General features: G+C 42.7%; 1 protein-coding gene across 13 annotated transcripts in view; it reads right to left on the bottom strand.

Moving 5' to 3' along the window:
* LOC310888779 (rapamycin-insensitive companion of mTOR-like) overlaps nt 1–23589 on the bottom strand; it is a 215487-nt gene that overhangs the window by 51365 nt on the left and 140533 nt on the right. For all 13 annotated transcript variants that reach the window (XM_083815835.1, XM_083815840.1, XM_083815844.1 and 10 more), the window contains 5 exons: nt 23253–23354; nt 15001–15047; nt 11917–12052; nt 11135–11334; nt 10416–10542 (listed from right to left, as the gene is read on the bottom strand). In XM_083815835.1, coding sequence (XP_083671961.1) covers nt 10416–10542; nt 11135–11334; nt 11917–12052; nt 15001–15047; nt 23253–23354 — 612 coding nt within the window. The remainder of the gene's footprint in view (nt 1–10415; nt 10543–11134; nt 11335–11916; nt 12053–15000; nt 15048–23252; nt 23355–23589) is intronic.

Genomic DNA, 23589 nt, shown 5'->3' with positions numbered 1-23589 from the left:
CACTGTGGGAGAAGCTAAAGTCCCTGTAGCGCATGTAGGGAAGTGGATGGGGAAGGCGGTGTCGGTTGCTCCTGCCATGGGAAAAGGCAAACCCACTCGTGGGATTGTCTTTGCCCAAGGACCAGGGTACACCTGGTGGGTAATGCAAAAGGATGGGGATATCAGGTGTGTGCCTCAAGGAGATTTAACCTTGGGAGAAAAATAATCTGTAATCCAAGTTGTGTGTTGTAGGAGGACACTGCAGAACCAATGACAGGTCAACTTGGCAAGGAACCAGGCAAGTGCAAAAGTGACGTGAGCTAAGCTGGTGCTGGCGTCAAGAAAACCATCTCCGCCTGCCCTGAGTGACCACTTTGACAGATGAAGCTGAAACCATCAACAGTTTTTATGAACATTTTGGGGAAAGGCCTATGGAATGAAAAGAAGTACAGACCTATGAATATTTTAATGGACAGGGAACAGTGGTGATGAGAATATCTATATACTAAACTATGTGGGACCTGAGTGTGACACAAATGTTATGGAATAAGGGGTGGAGGTTGTGCTGGGTCTGTCTGGAATGGAGTCACCTTTCCCTGCAGCAGCCCACACAGTGCTGTGCTCTGCACTCGTAGCTGGAACAGCACTGGTATCACTCCAGTGTTGTGTCTATTGCTGCATAGTACTGGCACAGCATCAGGACCCCCTCCAAGCCCCCAAGAGCCAGCAGGCTGGGGGTGGGCAAGTGATGGGGAGGGGACATCGCCAGGGCAGCTGACCTAAACCAACCAAAGGGATATTCCATAACACCTGATGTCACACTCAGCAATAAAAGGGGGGCTCTCGTGGGGGAGGGGGCTGTCCTCTTGAACAACCGTTATGCGTTTTGAGGCCGTGCTTCCCAGGATGTGGCCAAACATCGCTCGTCGATGGGAAGTAGAGAATAACTTTTTTTTCCCCTTCCTCTCTGTGCTTCCGCACGCCCTTTTTTTTTTTTGTTTTGTTTTTTTCCCCGTTGCCTTTCCCTTTAATTAAATCATTCTGATCTCAAGCCTCAAGCTCTTTGTGTTGTATTTTCTCCCCCTTCCTCTTTGAGGAGGGGGGAGTGAGAGAGTGGCCGTGGTGGAACTCGGCTGCCCATTTGAGTAAAACCACCACAAGCCCCCAGCACAAGAAGGATGTTTATCTGTTAGAGCGAGTCCAGAGGAGGGCCACAAAGATGATTAAGGGGCTGGAGCACGTCTCCTACGAAGAAAGGCTGAGAGAGCTGGGTCTGTTCAGCCTGGAGAAGAGAAGGCTCCAGGGAAACCTCATTGCAGCCTTTCAATACTTAAAGGGGTCTTATAAAATAGATGGAGGAGGACTCCATCCATTATCGGGTAGATAATGATAGGACAAGGGGGAATGATCTTACACTAAAACAAGATAGATTGAGACTAGACATTAGGAGGAAATTCTGCACTGTAAGGGTAGTGAGACACTGCAACATGTTGCCCAGAAAGGTTGTGGATGCTCCATCCCTGGAGGTGTTCAAGACCAGGTTGGACAAGTCCATGGGCAACTTGATCTAGTGGGTGGCATCCTTGCCTATGGCAGAGGGGTTGGATTTAGATGATCTTTAAGGTCCCTTCCAATCCAAGCCATTCTATGTTTCTATGAAAAAGGTGTAAAGAACAGAAAAATAGAGCCTTAAGTAACTGAAGGTATGGAAAAGGGAAGGAATGACTCAGACTAAGACATTCAAACCTCTTACCTGGGGCTGCAAAACCACTGCATGCATTTCCAACAATCCTAAAGACTTCGAGCAAGACTACAACCTTTGTGCAGTTAAGATCACCTGAATACATTTCCCAGATTGGAGGAGCAAAGTCAGTCCTGACACTATCTTCCCAGATGAAGAAAATGCCAGAATTTTTGATGAGAACTGATAGGAAAACCAATCTAGAGGATATCTTAGGAAACAGACATTCCCCTCTTTCCCCCAAGGAACAACTACACGAAAAACATAGATAAAACCATTTACTAGACTTGTCAGAAGATCCTAACTTCTACTATTAAAGGCCTTTGAGACCCATAGAAGTGATGAAGCAGGCCAGAGGTTACTATGCTCAGCTGATTCATACAGATCAGCACAGAAGCCAGAAGATGTAAGATAAGTCCACTCCTCAGTGACACATGATGGTTTAAGTTAAAATGTTAGGTAATAAAATGAAACACTTGAGAAGAGGAAACACTGGTTATTCTGCTGTTTCTACCATGAACTGGCAGAAAAGGCAGCTGAGGCAATATTAATTTGGTTCAGTAGGAATGACCAAAGCACATCTGGAGGTAGATTAAGATCTTCACTGATCTGCAAGGATACTGCTCCACTCATGTTTTTGTTGTATATAGTCATCCAAAAATGTTACTCACCTTCTAATGCTAAGCTGACTACAGAAATGATTTCCTTGTTCAGAGACACTCATTACAAAATGGCTACCAAATGGCTTCACAGCTCTGGGTAGCTGTTAAAGGTATATGAGGGCAACAAAGCTGGTAAAAGTGTTGGAAGGCGTGTCCTATGAGGAGAGGCTGAGAACACTTGGGTTGTCTAGTCTGGAGAAAAAAGGGATAAGAGAGAACCTTGTTGCTCTCTACAACTCCCTGAGAAGGGGAAGCACAGAGGGAGGTGCCGGTCTCTGCTCCCTGGTAACCAATGTTGATGCTCATGCCTGTCAGTGTTCAAGAGGCATTTGGACAATGCCCTCAATAATATGCTTTAACTTTTGGTTAGCCTTGAATTGGAGAGGCAGTTGGACTTGATGATCTTTGTAGGTCCCTTCCAACTGAACTATTCTAATTTCTATATAACCTCAGTTAACCCAAGACAAAAAGCATCTTCAGCTCTTGAAATGAACAGATACTAAAAGTAAGATATTTCATTAACAAACGTCTCAGGGAATTTAGAATTTGTGGATGGTCTTTTACCCTTACAAAACACTCTTTTTAGAAATTATGCCCATTTCCATGCATTTTTAAACAGAATTTAGAAGCCAGAGACAGTACACAAAAAAATCACAATCTCTATTCTTTCCAGCATATCAGGAAATGGACCTGTTGGAGCGAGTCTACAGGAGAGCCATGAGGATGATCAGGGGACTGGAGCACCTCTCCTATGTGAAGAGAGGCTGAGAGAGTTGGGGTCGTTCAGCCTGGAGAAGAGAAGGTTCCGAGGAGACTTTACAGTGGCCTTCCAGTACCTAAATGGGGCCTACAAGAAAACTGGAGAGGGATTCTCTATCAGGGAGTGTAGTAACAGGATAAGCGGTAACAGCTTTAAACTAAAAGAGGGTAGATTTAGATTAGACATTAGGAGGAAATTCTTCACTATGAATGGTGAGGCATTGGAACAGGTTGCCCAAAGAAGTTGTGGATGCCCCCTCCCTAGAAGTATGCAAGGCCAGGTTGGATGGGACTTCTGGGCAACCTGGTCTAGCGGGAGGTGTCCCTGCCCATGGCAGGGAGGTTGGAACTAGGTGATCTTTAAGGTCCCTTCCAACCCAAACCATTCTATGATTACAAATTAACAGAAACCTTTCCATAGACAGTTGCTTATTATTTACTATGCAGGCTCCACTCATCCTACCAGGTTCTCAACAAAAGTCCTTGAAAAGTGAAGGTGGAAGGGCTTGTGAGTATCATATTTGAAGTGAAGAGCATGTTCATTATTAATCTTAGGATTCACTTGTCCAAGGTGATAGAATGCTAGTTCTGGTAATATTTAGAATCATAGAATCATTAAGGTTGGAAAAGACCTCCAAGACCATCTGGTCCAACCATCCCCCTACCACCAATATTACCCACTTAATCCTGTCCCCAAGCACCACGTCCAACCTTTCCTTAAACACCCCCAGGGACGGTGACTCCACCACCTTCCTGGGCAACCAGGTCCAATGCCTGCCTACTCTTTCTGAGAAGAAATGTCTCCTAATTTCCAAACTAAACCTCCCCTGGCACAACTTGAGGCCATTCCCTCTAGTCCTATTGCCAGTTATCTGTGAGAAGAGGCCGACCCCCAGCTCCCCACAACTCCCTTTCAGGTAGTTGTAGAGAGCAATAAGGTCTCCCCATAGCCTTCACTTCTCCAGACTAAACAACCCCAGGTCCCTCAGCCGCTCCTCATAGGACTTGTGTTCCAGACCCTTCACCAGCTTCGTAGCCCTTCTCTGGACATGCTCCAGGGCCTCGATGTCCTTCTTGTACTGAGGGGCTCAAAAATGAACAAGGTAATTGGTAGAAATAGGTACTTAAAAGGTAGTGATTGTTCTTGCCAGATACTGTGGTGGTTTCACACTGCTAGCTAGCTAAACTCCACCACACCACTCTCTCACTCCCCCTCCTCAAAGGAAGAGGGGAAGAAAATATAGTGATAAAGGGCTCAAGGCTTGAGATAAGGACAGGGAGATCACTCACCAATTACCATCATGGGTAAAACAGACTCAACACAGGGAGATTAATGTAATTTATTGCCTATTACAGACTAGAGCAGTGAGAAACTAAAAGCAAACTAAAAACATCTTCCCCCTCATCCATCCTCTTCTACCTCTTCCTCCCGTGCGGCGCAGGGGAATAGGAAATGGGGACTTTAGTCAGTCCCTAATGCTTCATCTCCGCCACCCGTTCCTGGTCACTCTCTTCCCCTGCTCCAACATGGGGTCCCTCCCATGGGATGCTGTCCTTCTCGAGCTGATCCTACATGGGTTTCTCACAGGCAGCAGCTCTTTAAGAATTGCTCCAATATGGGTGTGTACCACAGGATCCATCTGACAGGAGCAAACTGCTCCAACATGGGTCCCCCATGGGCAGCAGCTCCTGCCAGATCACCTGCTCCTGCGTGGGCTCCTCTCCACGGGCTACAAGTCTGGCCAGCATGGGTTCATGAAAGGCAAGTCCTGCCTGAACAACCTCATCTCCTTCTATGACCAGGTGACTTGCTGTGGTGGTTTTACCTTGCTAGGCAGCTGAACTCCACCACAATCGCTCTCTCACTCCCCCTCCTCAGAAGAGGAGGGGAAGAAGAAAAGCAAAGAAACAGCTCACGGGTTGAGATAAGGATAATTTAATTAAAGGAAAAATAATTATTAAGGGAAAATTATTATTAATTTAATAATTTAACTAAAGGGAAAGGGAAAAAGAGAAAGAAAAAAAAAAAAAAAGCAAAGGTTGTGTGGAAGCGCAGAGGAAAGAAATTACTCTCTGCTTCCCACAAATGAGCGATGCTTGACCACGTCCTTGAAGCAGGGCCTCAGCGCACGTAGCCGTTATTTGGGAGGACAGATGTTTTCAAAACAAGAGTCCACCCCTCCCCTCTCCTTCCTTTTTCCACCTTTTATTGCTGAGTGTGACATCATATGGTATGGAATATCCCTTTGGTTGGTTTAGGTCAGCTGCCCTGGTGATGTCCCTTCCCCACCTCTTGCCCACCCCCAGCCTGCTCGCTCTTGGGGGGGGGGGGGGGGGGGGGGAAGCAGGTAAAGGGAGTTCTGAATCTGTCCCAGTATTGTTCAGTAGTAGAGACAACACTGGTGTGATACCAATGCTGTTCTAGCTACAAGTGCAGAGCACAGCACTGTATGGGCTGCTGCAGGGAAAGTTAACTCCATCCCAGACAGACCCAGTACACTTGCCTGGTGGAGGAGGGAAAGGCTGTTGACGTAGTCTACAGCATCCCATGGGAGGGACCCCATGTTGGAGCAGGGGAAGAGAGTGACCAGGAACGGGTGGCGGAGATGAAGCATTAGGGACTGACTAAAGTCCCCATTTCCTATTCCCCTGCGCCGCACGGGAGGAAGAGGTAGAAGAGGATGGATGAGGGGGAAGATGTTTTTAGTTTGCTTTTAGTTTCTCACTGCTCTAGTCTGTAATAGGCAATAAATTACATTAATCTCCCTGTGTTGAGTCTGTTTTACCCATGATGGTAATTGGTGAGTGATCTCCCTGTCCTTATCTCAAGCCTTGAGCCCTTTATCACTATATTTTCTTCCCCTCTTCCTTTGAGGAGGGGGAGTGAGAGAGTGGTGTGGTGGAGTTTAGCTAGCTAGCAGTGTGAAACCACCACAGTATCTGGCAAGAACAATCACTACCTTTTAAGTACCTATTTCTACCAATTACCTTGTTCATTTTTGAGCCCCTCAGTACAAGAAGGACATCGAGGCCCTGGAGCATGTCCAGAGAAGGGCTACGAAGCTGGTGAAGGGTCTGGAACACAAGTCCTATGAGGAGCGGCTGAGGGACCTGGGGTTGTTTAGTCTGGAGAAGTGAAGGCTATGGGGAGACCTTATTGCTCTCTACAACTACCTGAAAGGGAGTTGTGGGGAGCTGGGGGTCGGCCTCTTCTCACAGATAACTGGCAATAGGACTAGAGGGAATGGCCTCAAGTTGTGCCAGGGGAGGTTTAGTTTGGAAATTAGGAGACATTTCTTCTCAGAAAGAGTAGGCAGGCATTGGACCTGGTTGCCCAGGAAGGTGGTGGAGTCACCGTCCCTGGGGGTGTTTAAGGAAAGGTTGGACGTGGTGCTTGGGGACAGGATTAAGTGGGTAATATTGGTGGTAGGGGGATGGTTGGACCAGATGGTCTTGGAGGTCTTTTCCAACCTTAATGATTCTATGATTCTAAATATTACCAGAACTAGCATTCTATCACCTTGGACAAGTGAATCCTAAGATTAATAATGAACATGCTCTTCACTTCAAATATGATACTCACAAGCCCTTCCACCTTCACTTTTCAAGGACTTTTGTTGAGAACCTGGTAGGATGAGTGGAGCCTGCATAGTAAATAATAAGCAACTGTCTATGGAAAGGTTTCTGTTAATTTGTAATCATAGAATGGTTTGGGTTGGAAGGGACCTTAAAGATCACCTAGTTCCAACCTCCCTGCCATGGGCAGGGACACCTCCCGCTAGACCAGGTTGCCCAGAAGTCCCATCCAACCTGGCCTTGCATACTTCTAGGGAGGGGGCATCCACAACTTCTTTGGGCAACCTGTTCCAATGCCTCACCATTCATAGTGAAGAATTTCCTCCTAATGTCTAATCTAAATCTACCCTCTTTTAGTTTAAAGCTGTTACCGCTTATCCTGTTACTACACTCCCTGATAGAGAATCCCTCTCCAGTTTTCTTGTAGGCCCCATTTAGGTACTGGAAGGCCACTGTAAAGTCTCCTCGGAACCTTCTCTTCTCCAGGCTGAACGACCCCAACTCTCTCAGCCTCTCTTCACATAGGAGAGGTGCTCCAGTCCCCTGATCATCCTCATGGCTCTCCTGTAGACTCGCTCCAACAGGTCCATTTCCTGATATGCTGGAAAGAATAGAGATTGTGATTTTTTTGTGTACTGTCTCTGGCTTCTAAATTCTGTTTAAAAATGCATGGAAATGGGCATAATTTCTAAAAAGAGTGTTTTGTAAGGGTAAAAGACCATCCACAAATTCTAAATTCCCTGAGACGTTTGTTAATGAAATATCTTACTTTTAGTATCTGTTCATTTCAAGAGCTGAAGATGCTTTTTGTCTTGGGTTAACTGAGGTTATATAGAAATTAGAATAGTTCAGTTGGAAGGGACCTACAAAGATCATCAAGTCCAACTGCCTCTCCAATTCAAGGCTAACCAAAAGTTAAAGCATATTATTGAGGGCATTGTCCAAATGCCTCTTGAACACTGACAGGCATGAGCATCAACATTGGTTACCAGGGAGCAGAGACCGGCACCTCCCTCTGTGCTTCCCCTTCTCAGGGAGTTGTAGAGAGCAACAAGGTTCTCTCTTATCCCTTTTTTCTCCAGACTAGACAACCCAAGTGTTCTCAGCCTCTCCTCATAGGACACGCCTTCCAACACTTTTACCAGCTTTGTTGCCCTCATATACCTTTAACAGCTACCCAGAGCTGTGAAGCCATTTGGTAGCCATTTTGTAATGAGTGTCTCTGAACAAGGAAATCATTTCTGTAGTCAGCTTAGCATTAGAAGGTGAGTAACATTTTTGGATGACTATATACAACAAAAACATGAGTGGAGCAGTATCCTTGCAGATCAGTGAAGATCTTAATCTACCTCCAGATGTGCTTTGGTCATTCCTACTGAACCAAATTAATATTGCCTCAGCTGCCTTTTCTGCCAGTTCATGGTAGAAACAGCAGAATAACCAGTGTTTCCTCTTCTCAAGTGTTTCATTTTATTACCTAACATTTTAACTTAAACCATCATGTGTCACTGAGGAGTGGACTTATCTTACATCTTCTGGCTTCTGTGCTGATCTGTATGAATCAGCTGAGCATAGTAACCTCTGGCCTGCTTCATCACTTCTATGGGTCTGCACCCCATTTCAAGCCAGTCTGCTTCCAGCTAGTGATACCTGCATCACAGTTGTGGTTTAACCCAGCAGGCAGCTAAGCACCACACAGCCGTTCGCTCACACCCCAACAGTGGGATGGGGAAAAGAATCAGGAAAAAAAGGTAAAACTTGTGGGTTGAGATAAAGAGAGTTTAATAGGACAGAAAAGTAAGGGAAAATCATAATATATATACATACACAAACAAAAGAAGTGATGCACAATGCAATTGCTCACCACCCGCTGACTGATGCCCAGTCAGACCCCTGAGCAGCAGCCATCCCCTCCCCCCCAACCAACTTTCCCCTGTTTTATTGTTCAGCATGATGTCATATAGTATGGAATACCCCTTTGGCCAGTTTGGGTCAGCTGTCCTGACTCTGTCCCCTCCCAGTTTCTTGTGCACCCTCAGCCTCCTTGTTGGCAGGGTCATATGAGAAGCTGAGAAGTCCTTGGCTTAGTGTAAGCACTGCTCTGCAGCAACTAAAACTTCAGTGTGTTATCAGCATTATTCTCCTCCTAAATCCAAAACATCGCACATATCAGCCACTACGAAGAAAATTAACTCTATCCCAGACAAAACATGGACAAGAGTTTAATACACTGTGGTTTGTTTTTTTTCCCCCTAGAATTTTTAAGTCATTATATCTTAGATATCAGAATCAAGAACTCTTCCCCAAAATCTAAAAACACAGACACTAATTCATAAGAAAATTAATAAAATTGTCTGTATAATTATATACCTCATTGAAGAGATTGTGACAGCATGCCTGGACTTTTTTCCTAATTGTTAACCATCTGCATTTGGAAGTGACTGAAATATTGGTGTTCTCTTCCCTCTTGTCTAGCCTTTTTATTTTTTTATGAAGGAAAAATACCTGTGAGGTTGGTGGAGGGGTGGATGTGGGTTGGGGGGTTAGTACCTACTGACACAAAATCTCATTAGAAACAGCTCAATGAAGTTCCACAAGTAAACTGCTCTTAACTAGCAGTCATCTAACAGGAGCTCAGAAATCAAATAAAGACACGGTCCTCATAACTTGTTCATTCCTATTTCCTTGTTCAGATTAGGCATAAAACACCTTTGGAAAAAGGATATCAAAGTCATCACTTCATTAAAAAATTACTTAAAAATTAGTCAGTAGGGAGTCTCATCCTCTTTTTTCAATGAGGTATTCCTTCAAACCCAACTCTCTTCATTACCTTCATACCCCTCTCTTTACTTATAAGAATCATAACATCTTTGGTAGCCTCTGAGAAACATCCTTGATTTCTTTCTTTTCCTTTCCTCTTCTTAAATACAGTGAGACATTTAAAACTAGCATCTACCTTATTCCACTCTAGAATATATTCTACCTTGTCCAGTTGACAGAAAAATAGCTCTCCATGAATTACTGAAAGCTTTTTTTCTAGTTAGCTTAAATCTAACTTAATTGTCATTTGCTTGACATCAGTGCTTGCTTGTCTACTATGTTACGCCTGATTGATTTTTTTTTTTTTTTTTTTAGTTTCCTGAGCTTTTAATTCAGGAGCTTCCTTTCCTAAGTCTGCACAAGTCTGCGTGCTATTTCTACTCACTTTCTTTGATTCAAAAGTACAAATCTCGTTGCCTATTTCTGAACCACCCCTTCATTCCAGGAGTTATAGCTTTTCCTCAGTTCCACCACAGTGATCTCAATCGTTATCAAAACAGCATCCATCACTAGAAGGTTAACCTGCTTATTACTGCTAGAAATACATATACATTTCTGTTTGTGAAAACAATGTCTTCACTAAACTATACAATAATGTTATACTTGGCTTACACTTGGTTTATGCATTTAAAGACTTTAACCTCTTTCATAAATGAGAGAAACCTTTGTTTGAATGACTTAATATCTTGAGCACAAATACAGTAAAAGGTGTGAAGTCCACATTAAATTCAAGAGCTACACGAATAGGAGTTTCATTTCTCTAAATACATAAACCTTTCTGTATATATAATATCTTAAAAATGAAGTCACACATCTTGAATAACAAAATAAATGTCTAGTGGCAAATAACAATGGTACATATATTGAATCAAACTTACATCAGTTGCTGCTGTCAGGATTTTAGAAAGGATGACTCTTGCTAAACCATCTCTGCTGTAATCCAAACTAGAAATAGTCAGTTTTAACAAGTGATCCTGGTTCTTCAAAGAACAAAAATTAAGAAGACTGGTGGAGAGGGAAAAAAAAAGCAGTATTTTAATCCAGTTAAATTCACTTATTTATTCAATAAATAATTTAAACAAATACTCTGAATAAGTCTTTCATTTCTATAAATGCAGAAGAATACAAAGTAAGTTCCCATATCAAGTGGAGTGACTTTAAACTGTTGCGGCTGTTAGAGTCAAAGGGGGACAAAATAATGCATTAAACTACAAGGGGAAAAAAAACACTTTAATTTTATAATTGTTCTGTAACTGTTGTGTCAGCACACTTGAATTAGTGATTATGAGTGCAAAAATATTCATGAAGCTTTGTGAACAATTCCTCATTCTAAAACACTGTAAAACTGTCTGGATTTTATCATCTTCAGAAGATAAGGAAGAAAGGAAGAAAAAAAGAAACCAACCCACCCAGCCAGCCTCCCCCCCCCCCCCCAAACAACAAAAAAGAACACCCCACAATTGTGGAGTCTCTATTTGAACCAATCACAAGAATTTTGAAGTTTCTGGCTTTATAGACAATGGTACTCATGCACAGTTTACAAGTTTTGTAATGATTATACCTGTAAGCACAATTCAAACAGAATAAAAACACTCACCACTGAAACGCATTACATTTTTCAAGCATTTTGACTCCATGAGAGTGACAAGATAGAGTACCAAAAAACAGAAAGTAGTGCTGACTAAGGGTATTTAGTAACCCATTATTTTGAAGACTACGTTCAGGTTTCATTCCTGATGAAGAATTGAGCCAATGTACAATATCTTTAACCAATTCCTCCAGGTAACCTTGTCCATCCTAACAAAACAAAGAGTAACAGCATTTATTAGCAACAGAACTGGTAGTCTCTCTACTGAACTCTGTCATTTTAAGTTTCTTAAAACATACAATACAGACACAAAACAGAAATTCTGACTGGCAAACAATTCAGACTAAAATAGAGTTCAAGGCAAATAAAAGGAGTTTAGCTTGGAGACATCTTAGGACCAATTCTATTCTTTCCAGGAAAAGGATTGTTCAATGACATTTTCCCCTGGTCCTCTATCCCAAGGCACAAAAGTCTTTAGCACACAAGAAGAAAGAAGGTAAAGAAAGGACAAATATACATAGCAAAACCTAAAAAAATAAGGAAAAAAATAAAAATAAAACACCAGACACACCATTAAGTTGCATTTAATAAAACTACTTAAACACAATTATCTCCCCAGTGTCTCATCTGGACAATTCAGGATTTTAAGTTATATTTCTTAATTATGCTGATCATTTTAGGTTTAACACCCAAAGCCTACAAAAGTTTTTATTAAAATTAAGGTTTTTATTTTAAGTGCCATACAGCAACATTACTCATTCTATCTCATCTTGTAGCTGAAAATTTCTTACCTGTTCTGATTCAAGAAGAAATTCAGTAAACTGACAACCCACTGCAGTGAGCTGCTTAGCCTTTGCATAGTCCAGATCCAGATTGGCATACAGTTTACTGCTAGGCTTGTAGAAATATAGCAATCTCCTTACAAATCTATGGAAAGTAAAAAATAATTTGTTATTTTTCAGTAAGACAAGGAATCCCTCACAGTACAAAATGATGCCAGTATAAAAGATATTTTATCACTAAATTAGCTTATTGGCAATAAATTTTCAGAAGCTATAAAAAGAGAGTAGCAGGTATCAGTAATGAGTCTATCCAGACAAGATTTCAGAGATGCAGCTGTACTGTGTTATAAAGGATTTTCTGTCATGACCTAAAATAAGCAAGGAAACTCAAAATCTCTATGCTCTTAAAAGTCATAGTTTCCTTCTTACTCTTGTGTTTATAATTTATTTTGCAGTAACTTATCCTGTGGTGAGTTTCAAAGACTATCTAGAGTTTATAAAGAGCTAAAAAAGTGTCTTAATGCTTATGTGACATGACTTTTATTCAGCTATAATAATTAATGCTACTATGAAAAATACATTCTTATGTTCTGTCAGGAAAAGGCCATATTTATTCAGCAACAGCATTTTCATTCATCTCACTTAAGCATTTCTGAAACATAACACAGAGATAGCAAATGCAGACTTACACTCAGACTTTTTGAAAACATGTTGAGCAATATAGCTTGAATTCTGCACTGCAGAAATAAATCTTCAGCAGAGTTTACCCCTACCAATTCTTAGTCAAAAAATAAACACAAATTTGTGCTTTAAAAGAACACAATGTTCTATCTGAAGGTAGATATGTCAAGTATTAAGAAAGCTTAACTAAAGCACTGCCTTTAACTAAAGTGAGAGTAAACCACTATCCCAAGTCCAAATACAGAATCAATTATAAAGGAAATCTGAGAGCTTCTTTAAACTTGTCAAATGAAGTGCAATTTATTCTTTTATTAGTGACATACGTATTATATATATTATTAGCACACACATTTATATATCACAGAATCACAGAATCACAGAATTGTAGGGGTTGGAAGGGACCTCAAGAGATCATCGGGTCCAACCCCCCTGCCAAAATATGATTGCATTATATATGCATGAGTGTGTGTGTGTATATGTAAGTATATACACATGTGTACACACTGCATTAATCATCTCTGAAATGAAGGAATCTATACAAAAAATGGAATTTCACTTTAACAGGGATAAAATCATCACAAAAACACTAATATAATAAAAAAGTCAATGTGCAGAAGGACAAAATAAATGTATTATATACTTCAAAAATGCAAAGTTGCAGAAAAAGTTTTATCATCAGCAGTGAAACTTGAGAGATTTTTGGGGTTTAATTAGTTGTTATTAAACAAGAGCAACAACATTTTACAGCCATTAAAGCATGTAACCCACAACCCTGCAGAAAGGATCAACCAACTGTAGAAATTTTACACTAACTCGATCCTAGGTTTTCTCACTGAGCAATGCCCGAGTGCAGTACAAAACCAGAAAACAGCAACGCTGTCCCAGGTGGATAGATAGATGGGTGGTTGTCACAGCCAGGACTGCAGATGCTCCTTTAGAGAAGGAACATCTGAAAACCACCAGATTTGGTAAATAATCCTTTACCACACAGTACAGATTAGCAATTAATGTTTAGGTAAGGAAAAAAAAAAAGAAAAAAATTAAATTATGACTATAATTACAATGGGAGTACCACTTATGTTGGGAACACTATATAAAAGTAGCCTGACTACTTTTTAGTAAAAATTTAAAATGGAGCAGTGTGAGTCATTCAGGATACATTTTAGTCTTAGTTTTTTTCTCAAATTCCTGTAGAAGTAGCTTTCCATGCTGTTGTGGTTTAACCCAGCAGGCAGCTAAGCACCACACAGCCGTTCACTCACTCCCCCACATTGGGATGGGGAAAAGAATCAGGAAAAAAAGGGTTAAAAATCATGGGCTGAGATAAAGACAGTTTAATAGGACAGAAAATAAAGGAACTATTTATCATAATAATGATAAAAAGAATAAACAAAGCAAGTGATGTACAATGCAATTGCTTGCCACCCGCTGACTGATGCCCAGTCAGACCCCTGAGCAGCCGCCATCCCCTCCCCCTACCAACTTTCCCGTTTTATTGTTCAGCATGACGTCAGATGGTATGGAATACCCCTTTGGCCAGTTTGGGTCAGCTGTCCTGGGTCTGTCCCCTCCCAGCTCCTGCTGCACCCCCAGCCTGCTCGCTGGCAGGACAGAGCGAGAAGCTGACAAGTCCTTGGCTTAGTGTAAGCACTGCTCTGCAGCAACTAAAACTTCAGTGTGTTATCAGCATTATTCTCCTCCTAAATCCAAAACACTGCACTGTAACCGCTACTGGGAAGGAAATTAACTCTATCCCAGCTGTAATCAGGGCACATGCCTAACCAATACAGAACTACTCTTCAAAATAGTCTATTTAAATCAAATCAGTTTCTGAAACGCATATTAAAAGTGACATCCAAGAACTAGTAACACGATTACCCCACATGCATAAAAGTAACAGAAATACCTTAAGGCCATTAGACAAGAAAGCAACCAGAGTTGTACTGTTGTGGTATTTTTCTTTGTTTCAAGTCATACACGCTTTCCTCCCCATTACTAGTAACTAGAAACAACTTTCTCTTTGGTTTTGATGAAAGCTATAATGATAGTATTGTACAGCTATAGGCCTATTCCATCAAAACTTGTCAAGTGTTAACATCAAACACTGATGTATTAAATATGAGAGAGGTAATAGTTTAAGGTTTAAAATTAAATAGGGAGTTTGTAGAACTTGTATAATTCTTGTTTAGTGAATAGATATATAAAATGTCTGTGCACTGAAAAGAAACCACTAAACCTTAAAAAACTGTTTATTTAAAGCAAATTTTGCAATCTAAATTTTCCATTTTTGCTGCTTCTCTCTAGATTAAGTTTTAGAAATGTGACATATCCAAGAAACAGCTTATTGAAATATTAAAAAAAAGTTTTTCCAAATTTCTTTCTTCAAAGGAAGTATACGCAATTTTTACATACCTGTGCAATTGTTCATCTTTATAGTTCCTTAGATTTACATTTGGCCACTAGAAAAACAGCAAATACAGTATTATATGAAACTTGTACATCAGTCCTTGATTAGTCAAAAAAAATTGCTTATTTCTATTATATTCACCTAATATTTGAAAGTGTAAGTTTTCTTCCCTCTAATGTTCCCTATAAAAAAGTTATTTTATTGAAAAGCCTCCACTTCTTGCTCGAGTAACTGTTCTATTTTTTCTAGAGGAGTGGGATTGTTGGGTGCACGTTATGTGTACAAGTCCACAATTCTAATGAAAACAGCAAACTATGACTTTTTTTTGTTGTTTTCACTATTCATCTGATTTGTTTTAAAAATTATCATTCACACTTAAATACCTCTTATTAAAATGGTATTTAAACTCCTCTTTTGATACTTTGAAAGATGTTTTAAGAAGGATCACATAAAGCCACAATACCCTTTGCCGGACCTATTCTTTCTTCATATTGTTTTTTTTTGTTGCTGTTGTTGTTTTTAATTTCCTTTCTTTCCTACCTAAGCAATTTAATTCTACATTTCCGATTGGTATGCTAGTATTAAGACAGACAGTGCAACATTTAATGATTAGTAAAACTGATTACACTAGTAACATTGAACCCACATTTCCATATTAAGTGTGCAGCTCTACTGTTAAAGTCTCAATTCCTCCATCCTGACCACTACCACTTTTGCTGTTCTTTTAGCAGTTTAGACAGCAAGCTAAGCAAGTAAAAAGGCAGTAATGGACCATATGAGATGTAAGTAGTGAGGTGGTAGGAAAGATCATAGAATCATAGAATCATTAAGGTTGGAAAAGACCTCTGAGTCCACCCTACTGCCAATGTCACCCACTAAACCATGTCCCTAAGCACCAGGTCCAACCTTTCCTTAAACACCCCCAGGGACGGTGACTCCACCACTTCCCTGGGCAACCTGTTCCAATGTCTGACTACCTGCATGGATATCAGGCCATGGATGAACAAGGAGCTCCTCACTAAACTCAAACACAAAAAGGAAGCCTACAGAGGGTGGAAGCAAGGACAGGTAACCTGAGAAGAATACAGAGACATTATCCCACTCACAGCAGCTGAACATCAGAGCCGGCAAATGATGCCCAGAGCTTAACAGGAGAGCTACTGTAGGCCCACATGGATGAGTTATAGTTGCCCCATCCAGAAAGGCAGATGCATTGGGAGCCCAACTCAAATGCCTCTATGTAAACGCACGCAGCATGGGGAATAAACAAGGGGAACTGGAAATGTGTGTGCGGTTGCAGGGTTATGATCTCGTGGCAATTACTGAGACATGGTGGGACAGCTCCCATGACTGGAATATGGCCATGGATGGCTTTGTGCTTTTTAGGAAGTACAGGCCAGGAAGGCAAGGTGGTGGAGTTGCTCTTCACGTGAGTGAGCAACTGGAATCTATGCAGCTCTGCATAGGGGCGGATGAAGTGCAAGTCAAGAGCCTATGGATGAGGATTAAAGGGCAGGCCAACAAGGGTGACATTGTGGTGGGTGTTTACTACAGGCCACGGGATCAGGAAGAGGAAGTGCATGAGGCCTTCTACAGGCAGCTGCAAGTTGCCTCACATTCACAGGCCCTGGTTCTTATGGGGGACTTTAACCACCTCAATATTTGCTGGGGAGACAACACAGCTCAGAACAAACAGTCCAGGAGGTTACTGCAGAACATTGCAGATAACTTCTTGATGCAGGACGTAGGCGAGCCAACAAGGAGAGGGGCTCTGCTGGACCTGGTACTAACTAACAGAGATGGTCTATTTGGAAACGTGAAGCTGAGGGCAGTCTCGGCTGCAGTGATCACAAGATGTTGGAGTTCAAGAACCTACAAGGAGGAAGCAGGGCAACAAGTACGACCGCAACCCTGGATTTCAAGAGAGCTCACTTTGACCTCTTCAGGGATCTAATTGGAGGAATCCCCTGGGACAGGGCCCTAGAGGGAAAGGGGACCCAGGAGAGTTGGCTAATATTCAAGCACCACTTCCTCCGAGCTCAGGATCGGTGGATCCCTACGAGAAAGAAGTCAAGCAAGGGGGCAGGAGACCTGCGTGGATGGGCAAGGAGCTCTCGGGAAAACTTAAACAGAAGAAGAAAGTGTCCATAATGTGGAAGAAAGGACAGACCACTTGGGTGGAATATAGGAACGCTGTCAGAGAATGCAGGGATGCAATGAGGAAGGCCAAGGCCCAGTTAGAATTAAATGTAGCAAGAGACATCAAGGATAACAAGAAGGGCTTCTTCAATTACAGCTGCAGCAAAAGGAAGACTAAGGAAAATGTGGGTGCACTGCTAAATGAGGCAGGTGCCTTGGTGACAGCGGATACAGAGAAGGCGAAGTTACTAAATGCCTTCTTTGCTTCAGTCTTCACTAAGGCTATCCCCAACGCACTACTGAGCCTGGAAACAACAGAGAAAACCTGAAGAGAGGAAGACTTTCCCCTGGTTGAAGAGGATTGGGTTAGAGGTTATTTAGTCAAGCTAGACACCCATGAATCTATGGGCCCCGATGGGATGCACCTGAGGATGCTGAGGGAACTGGCGAGCGTTATTGCTAAGCCTATCTCTATTATCTTTGAAAGGTCTTGGAGAACAGACGAGGTGCCTGAGCACTGGAAGAAAGCCAACATTAATCCAGTCTTCAAGAAGGGCAAGAAGGAAAACCCAAGAAACTACAGGCCAGTCAGCCTCACCTCCATCCCTGGAAAAGTGATGAAGCAGCTCATCCTTGAGGCCATCTCTAAGCACGTGAAGGAAAAGAAGGTGATCAGAAGCAGTCAACACTGATTCATCAAGGGGAAGTCCTGTTTAACCAACCTGATAGCCTTCTACGATGAGATGACTGGCTGGATGTATGAGGGGAGAGCAGTGGATGCTGTCTACCTTGACTTCAGCAAGGCTTTTGACACTGTCTCCCATAACATCCTCCAGGGCAAGCTCCGGAAGTGTGGGATCCATGAGTGGACAGTGGGGTGGATAGAGAACTGTCTGGATGGCAGAGCTCAGAGGGTTGTGCTCAACAGTGCCAAGTCTAGTTGGAGGCCTGTGGCTAGTGGTGTCCCCCAGGGGACAATACTGGGTCCAGCGATATTCAACTTAATCATCAATGACCTAGATGAAGGGACAGAGTGCACCCTCAGCAAGTTTGTGGACGATACAAAGCTTGGCAGAGTGGCTGACACACCAGAGGCCTGTACGGTCATTCAGAGGGACCTGGACAGGCTGGAGAGTTGGGCAGAGAGGAACCTCATGAGGTTCAACAAGGGCAAGTTCAGGGTCCTGTACAGGGAGGTGCAAACCCAGGCACTGGTACAGGTTGGGGGCTGACCTGCTGGAGAGGAGCTCTGAGGAGAGGGACCTGGGGGTCATGGTGGACAACAAGTTAACCATGAGCCAGCAGTGTGCCCTTGTGGCCAAGAAGGCCAATGGGATCCTAGCCTGCATCAAGAGGAGTGTGGACAGCAGGTCGAGAGAGGTGATCCTCCCCCTCTACTCAGCACTGGTGAGGCCACAGCTGGAATACTGTGTACAGTTCTGGGCTCCCCAGTACAAGAGGGATGTAGAACTTCTAGAAAGGGTCTAGCGTAGAGCCACGAAGATGATTAAGGGATTAGAGCACCTGTCCTATGAGGAAAGACTAAGCGAGATGGGCCTGTTTAGCCTAGAGAAGAGGAGATTGAGAGGGGATCTCATCAACCTCTACAAATACCTGTGGGGACAATGTAAAGTGGATGGGGCCAAACTCTTCTCAGTGGTGGCCAGTGATAGGACAAAGGGTAACGGGTATAAATTGAACCACAGCAGGTTTCATTGCCATATGAGGAAGAAATTCTTCACAGTTTGGGTAACAGAGCACTGGAACAGGCTTATCAGAGAGGTTGTAGAGTCTCCTTCTTTGGAGATATTCAAAACCTGTCTGGATGAAGTCCTGTGTAACATGCTCTAGGTGACACTGCTTGAGCAGGGGGATTGAACTAGATGATCTCTGGAGGTCCCTTCCAATCTCAACCATTCTGTGATTATCTGAGCAGCCAGGGACTGAGTTAGGAAAGCTAATGCCCAGATAGAATTGAATCTGACTAATAACATTAAGGTCAACAAAAAGGATTTCTACAAGTATCTCAGTGATAAAAGTGAAGTCTAGGGAAAATGCGGGTCCTCTCCAGAAGGAAACAGGAGACCTGGTTACCCAGGACAGTGAAAAGGCCAAGGTACTGAACACCTTCTTTGCCTCAGTCTTTAACAGCTAGACTGGCCTTCAGGAATTCCAGGCCCCAGAGGCCAGGCTGAAAGGCTGGATCAAGGAAGATGCATCTTTGGTGGACATTCATAAGTCCATGGGCCCTGATGGGATGCACCCACGAGTGCTGAGGGAGCTGGCAGATGTGATTGCAAGGTCACTCGATTATCTTTGCTTGATCGTGGCAACTGGGAGAAGTGCCCAAAGACTGAAGAAAAGCAAATGTCACTCCAATTTCAAGAAGGAGGACTCAGGGAACTACAGGCTGGTCAGCCTCACCTCGATCCCTGGGAAGGTGATGGAGCAGCTAATTCTGGAAAACACTGCCAGGCATGCAAGAAAATCATCAGGAGTAGTCAGCAAGAAAACCATCAGTAGTCAGCATGGATTTACCAAGGGAAAGTCATGCCTGACCAACCTGATAAGCTTCTATAATGAAATCACTGGCCTGATGGATGAAGGGGGAGAAATGGATATTGTCTTCCTGGACTTCAGTAAGGCCTTTGACACTGTCCCCCATAAGATCCTCATAGAGAAGCTGTTGAAGTATGGGTTGGATGAGCAGCCAGTGAGGTGGATTAGAAATTGGCTGAACGGCTGGGCCCAGAGGGTCGTGGTCAGTGGTGCAAAGTCTAGTTGGAGGCCAGTAACAAGCAGAGTACTCTAAGGGTCAAAACTGGGTCCAGTTCATCATCATTAATGATCTGGATGTTGGGGTAGAGTGCACCCTCAGTAAATTTGTGGGTGACATGAAACTGGAGGGAGTGCCTGACTCACCAGAGGGCTGCGCAGCCATCCAGAGGGACCTTGACATGCTGGAGAGGTAAGCTGACAATAATCTCATGAAATTCAACAAGGAGAAGTGTAGAGTCCTGCACATGGGGAGGAACAACTCCAGGCACCAGTACACGTTGGGGACCACCCACCTGGAAAGCAGCTCTGTGGAAAATGACCTAGTGGACACCAAGTTAAACAGGAGTCAGCAATGTGCCCATGCTGCTAAGAAGGCTAATGGTATTCTTGGCTGAATTAGGCAAAGTACTGATGGTCAAGAAAGATGATCCTTCCCCTCTACTCAGCATTGGTGAGGCCATACCTGGGGTACTGCATCCAATTCTGGGCCCCCTAGTATAAGAGAAACATGAACATACTGGAAAGAGACCAGCGGAGGGCTACAAAGATGATCAAGGGACTGGAGCACCTCTCCTATGAGTAGAGGATGAGAGAATTGGGACTGTTCAGCCTGTAGAAGAGGAGGCTCAGAGGGGATTCTCATCAATGTATATAAATATGTGAAGGGAGGGTACAAAGACCACCAAGCCAGGCTCTTTTCAGTGGTGTCCAGGCAATGGGCACAAACTGGAACACAGGAGGCTCCCTTTGAACATCAGGAGGCACTTCTTTATTGTACGGGTGACAGAGCACTGGAATAGGTTGCCCAGAGCAGTAGTGGAGTCTCCTTCCTTTGAGATGAGGGGATCGAGCACACCCTCAGTAAGTTTGCAGATGACACCAAGTTAGGTGCGTGTGTCGATCTGCTCGAGGGTAGGAAGGCTCTGCAGGAGGATCTGGATAGGCTGGACCGATGGGCTGAGGCCAACTGTATGAAGTTCAACAAGGCCAAGTGCCGGGTCCTGCACCTGGGGCGCAACAACCCCAAGCAGAGCTACAGGCTGGGAGATGAGTGGTTGGAAAGCTGCCTGGCAGAGAAGGACCTGGGAGTACTGGTTGATAGTTGGCTGAATATGAGCCAGCAGTGTGCTCAGGTGGCCAAGAAGGCCAACAGCAGCCTGGCTTGTATAAGAAGCAGCGTGGCCAGCAGGTCTAGGGAAGTGATTGTGCCCCTGTACTCGGCTCTGGTGAGGCCGCACCTCGAGTACTGTGTTCAGTTTTGGGCCCCTCGCTACAAGAAGGACATGGAGGTGCTCGAGAGAGTCCAGAGAAGGGCAGCGAAGCTGGTGAGGGGTCTGGAGAACAAGGCTTACGAGGAGCGGCTGAGGGAGCTGGGATTGTTCAGCCTGGAGAAGAGGAGGCTCGGGGGTGACCTTATCGCTCTCTATAGGTAGGGGTTGGTCTGTTCTCCCATGTGCCTGGTGACAGGACGAGGGGGAATGGGCTAAAGTTGTGCCAGGGGAGGTTTAGGTTGGATATTAGGAAGAACTTCTTTACCGAAAGGGTTGTTAGGCGTTGCAATGGGCTGCCCAGGGAAGTGGTTGAGTCACCATCCCTGGAGGTCTTTAAGAGACGTTTAGATGTTGAGCTTAGTGATACGGTTTAGTGGAGGACTTGTTAGTGTTAGGTCAGAGGTTGGACTGGGTGATCTTGGAGGTCTCTTCCAACCTAGACGATTCTGTGATTCTGTGATTCTGTGAGATCTTTAAAAGCCTTCTGGACATAGTCCTGAGCAACCTGCTCTACATGGCCCTGCTTGAGCAGAGGGGTTGGACCAGATGACCTCCAGAGGTCCCTTCAAACCCTAACCATTGTGCAATTCTGATGCTCTCCACAGCTATAAGGCTGTTGCAGAGATAGGAAGGAGGTGTATAGCCACATGAGATAATGAAGTCCAAACACTGGAATCATGCTCATTCAGTGACCAAAGATGGACAGTTCTGTTAAACTATACAAAAGCAATGTAAACAGGAAAAGAAGTGGTTAGAATTTAACCAGAAAACACAGTAACTTCTCATTCTGAAAGACAGAAGTCACTAATTTTGTGACATTTAAAACTGTTTGACATGACACTATAAAATATACTGCAGTGCATGTCTGAGATAGCAGGGAAATTGACAGCTTGACCTAGAAGCTTTTCTGCTTTTAAATTTCAGGGAAAAAATATTAGTGGTCAACTGAATAAAATTTCCATTATCGAAGTACTACACAGACTAATTAAACGTGAGATTCTGAAAAACAGTTTCTTGATAATATCTTTATTACTGAGTCAAAGATAAAAATATCTGATTAACGTAAATTTAGTAATATTACAGTAAAAAGCCTGTAAACAAGTAAAATTTAGTGGAGCAAAGTTACTGTCATGTACCTATTTAGGTCTTTATATCAGACAGATTTTTGCTTTCTCAAGTTTATCAGTCCCTGAAAAAACACACAGAAATATATATATTTTTAAAGTATATTCTTGATTATGTCTGTCACTATGAATCCTTTTTTGTACTTTCACCATCTTTATAACAACACAGTAAAGAAGACCTTAAGAAAACATTACTTGAGGATAACACTAGAAGGATGGCTTTGATACATAGAATGATAGGAGTTATTTTGGCTTTAAAACTATACTGAGTACTTACTCAAAGTTTTCTTACTTAAAGAAAGTTTTCTGCTCAAAAAAGTAGACCCTTAAAAGCTGTGCACTATTTAAGATAATGCCCTGCCTGTTAGAGAGATTTCCTGTTATGAAGTGTTTTACGAAGATGTGTTAATTTTGTAACAAACTTGATGCTATGGGACTATTGGTATTAGTTCAAAAATTATATAACGAGACTGTGTATTACTGAAGTTTTAAGATGTGCCTTGGTCTAAGCATCTTAAATTTGATCAATAACCCACCTCCAACCTTAACCTTCAGTTCACGTTATACGAAAAAAAATGCTATGAAACAAGGCAGTATTCCTATGTAGTTTGGACTGAAGTCTAAAGTATTAGTAACTTGGACGTCATTATATCACCTTCTATAAAGTCTATTTCTATACAAATAAAGTTATATAAGATTTAATATGGGCTTATTAAGAAATTTGTGAATTTAACTGTAGGGTTTTTTCGCACGCAGTTTAAGGGTTGTATACAAAGAGACTATCAGTACTGATTAAATCCATGACATCCGAATTTTCTGAAATAGAACAGATTATGGCATATAATATGGAATTAACATTAGAAGTCAAAGCTCACATGTGAAACAAAGACTTTTTTTTTCAAACAATTCCATAAAAGAATACTGTCATGCTCTTTTTAGGCTCACCTTCAGTATGGTCCCTATCAAATTCCAATTCCACTCAAGGTTCTCTTTATGGTTGAGAACCTGGCTGTCTCGCAGATTCATTACAAGTGCTTCTTCTGTATCCTGGAACACAGAGATGAAAAGTTACATTAAGTTTCTTTGCATTACTGTTGTCAGTGTTGTCACATGATACACTTACTGTTCATGTAACAATCACTTAAAGGGCTATGCTCTGCAGTAATTTGCATCTGAGAGTAAATTGCATAGTTGCAGTACTGTATTAAGAATTAACAGCAGGAGACCACAATGGGGCCTAGAAAGCATTAAAATTATTGTAATTTCACTCAAGTTCTAGAAA

This window comes from Anser anser (assembly GCF_964211835.1).
Source record: "Anser anser genome assembly, chromosome: W".
Taxonomy (NCBI): Eukaryota; Metazoa; Chordata; class Aves; order Anseriformes; family Anatidae; genus Anser; species Anser anser.
This window is presented reverse-complemented; position numbering and strand designations above follow the sequence as displayed.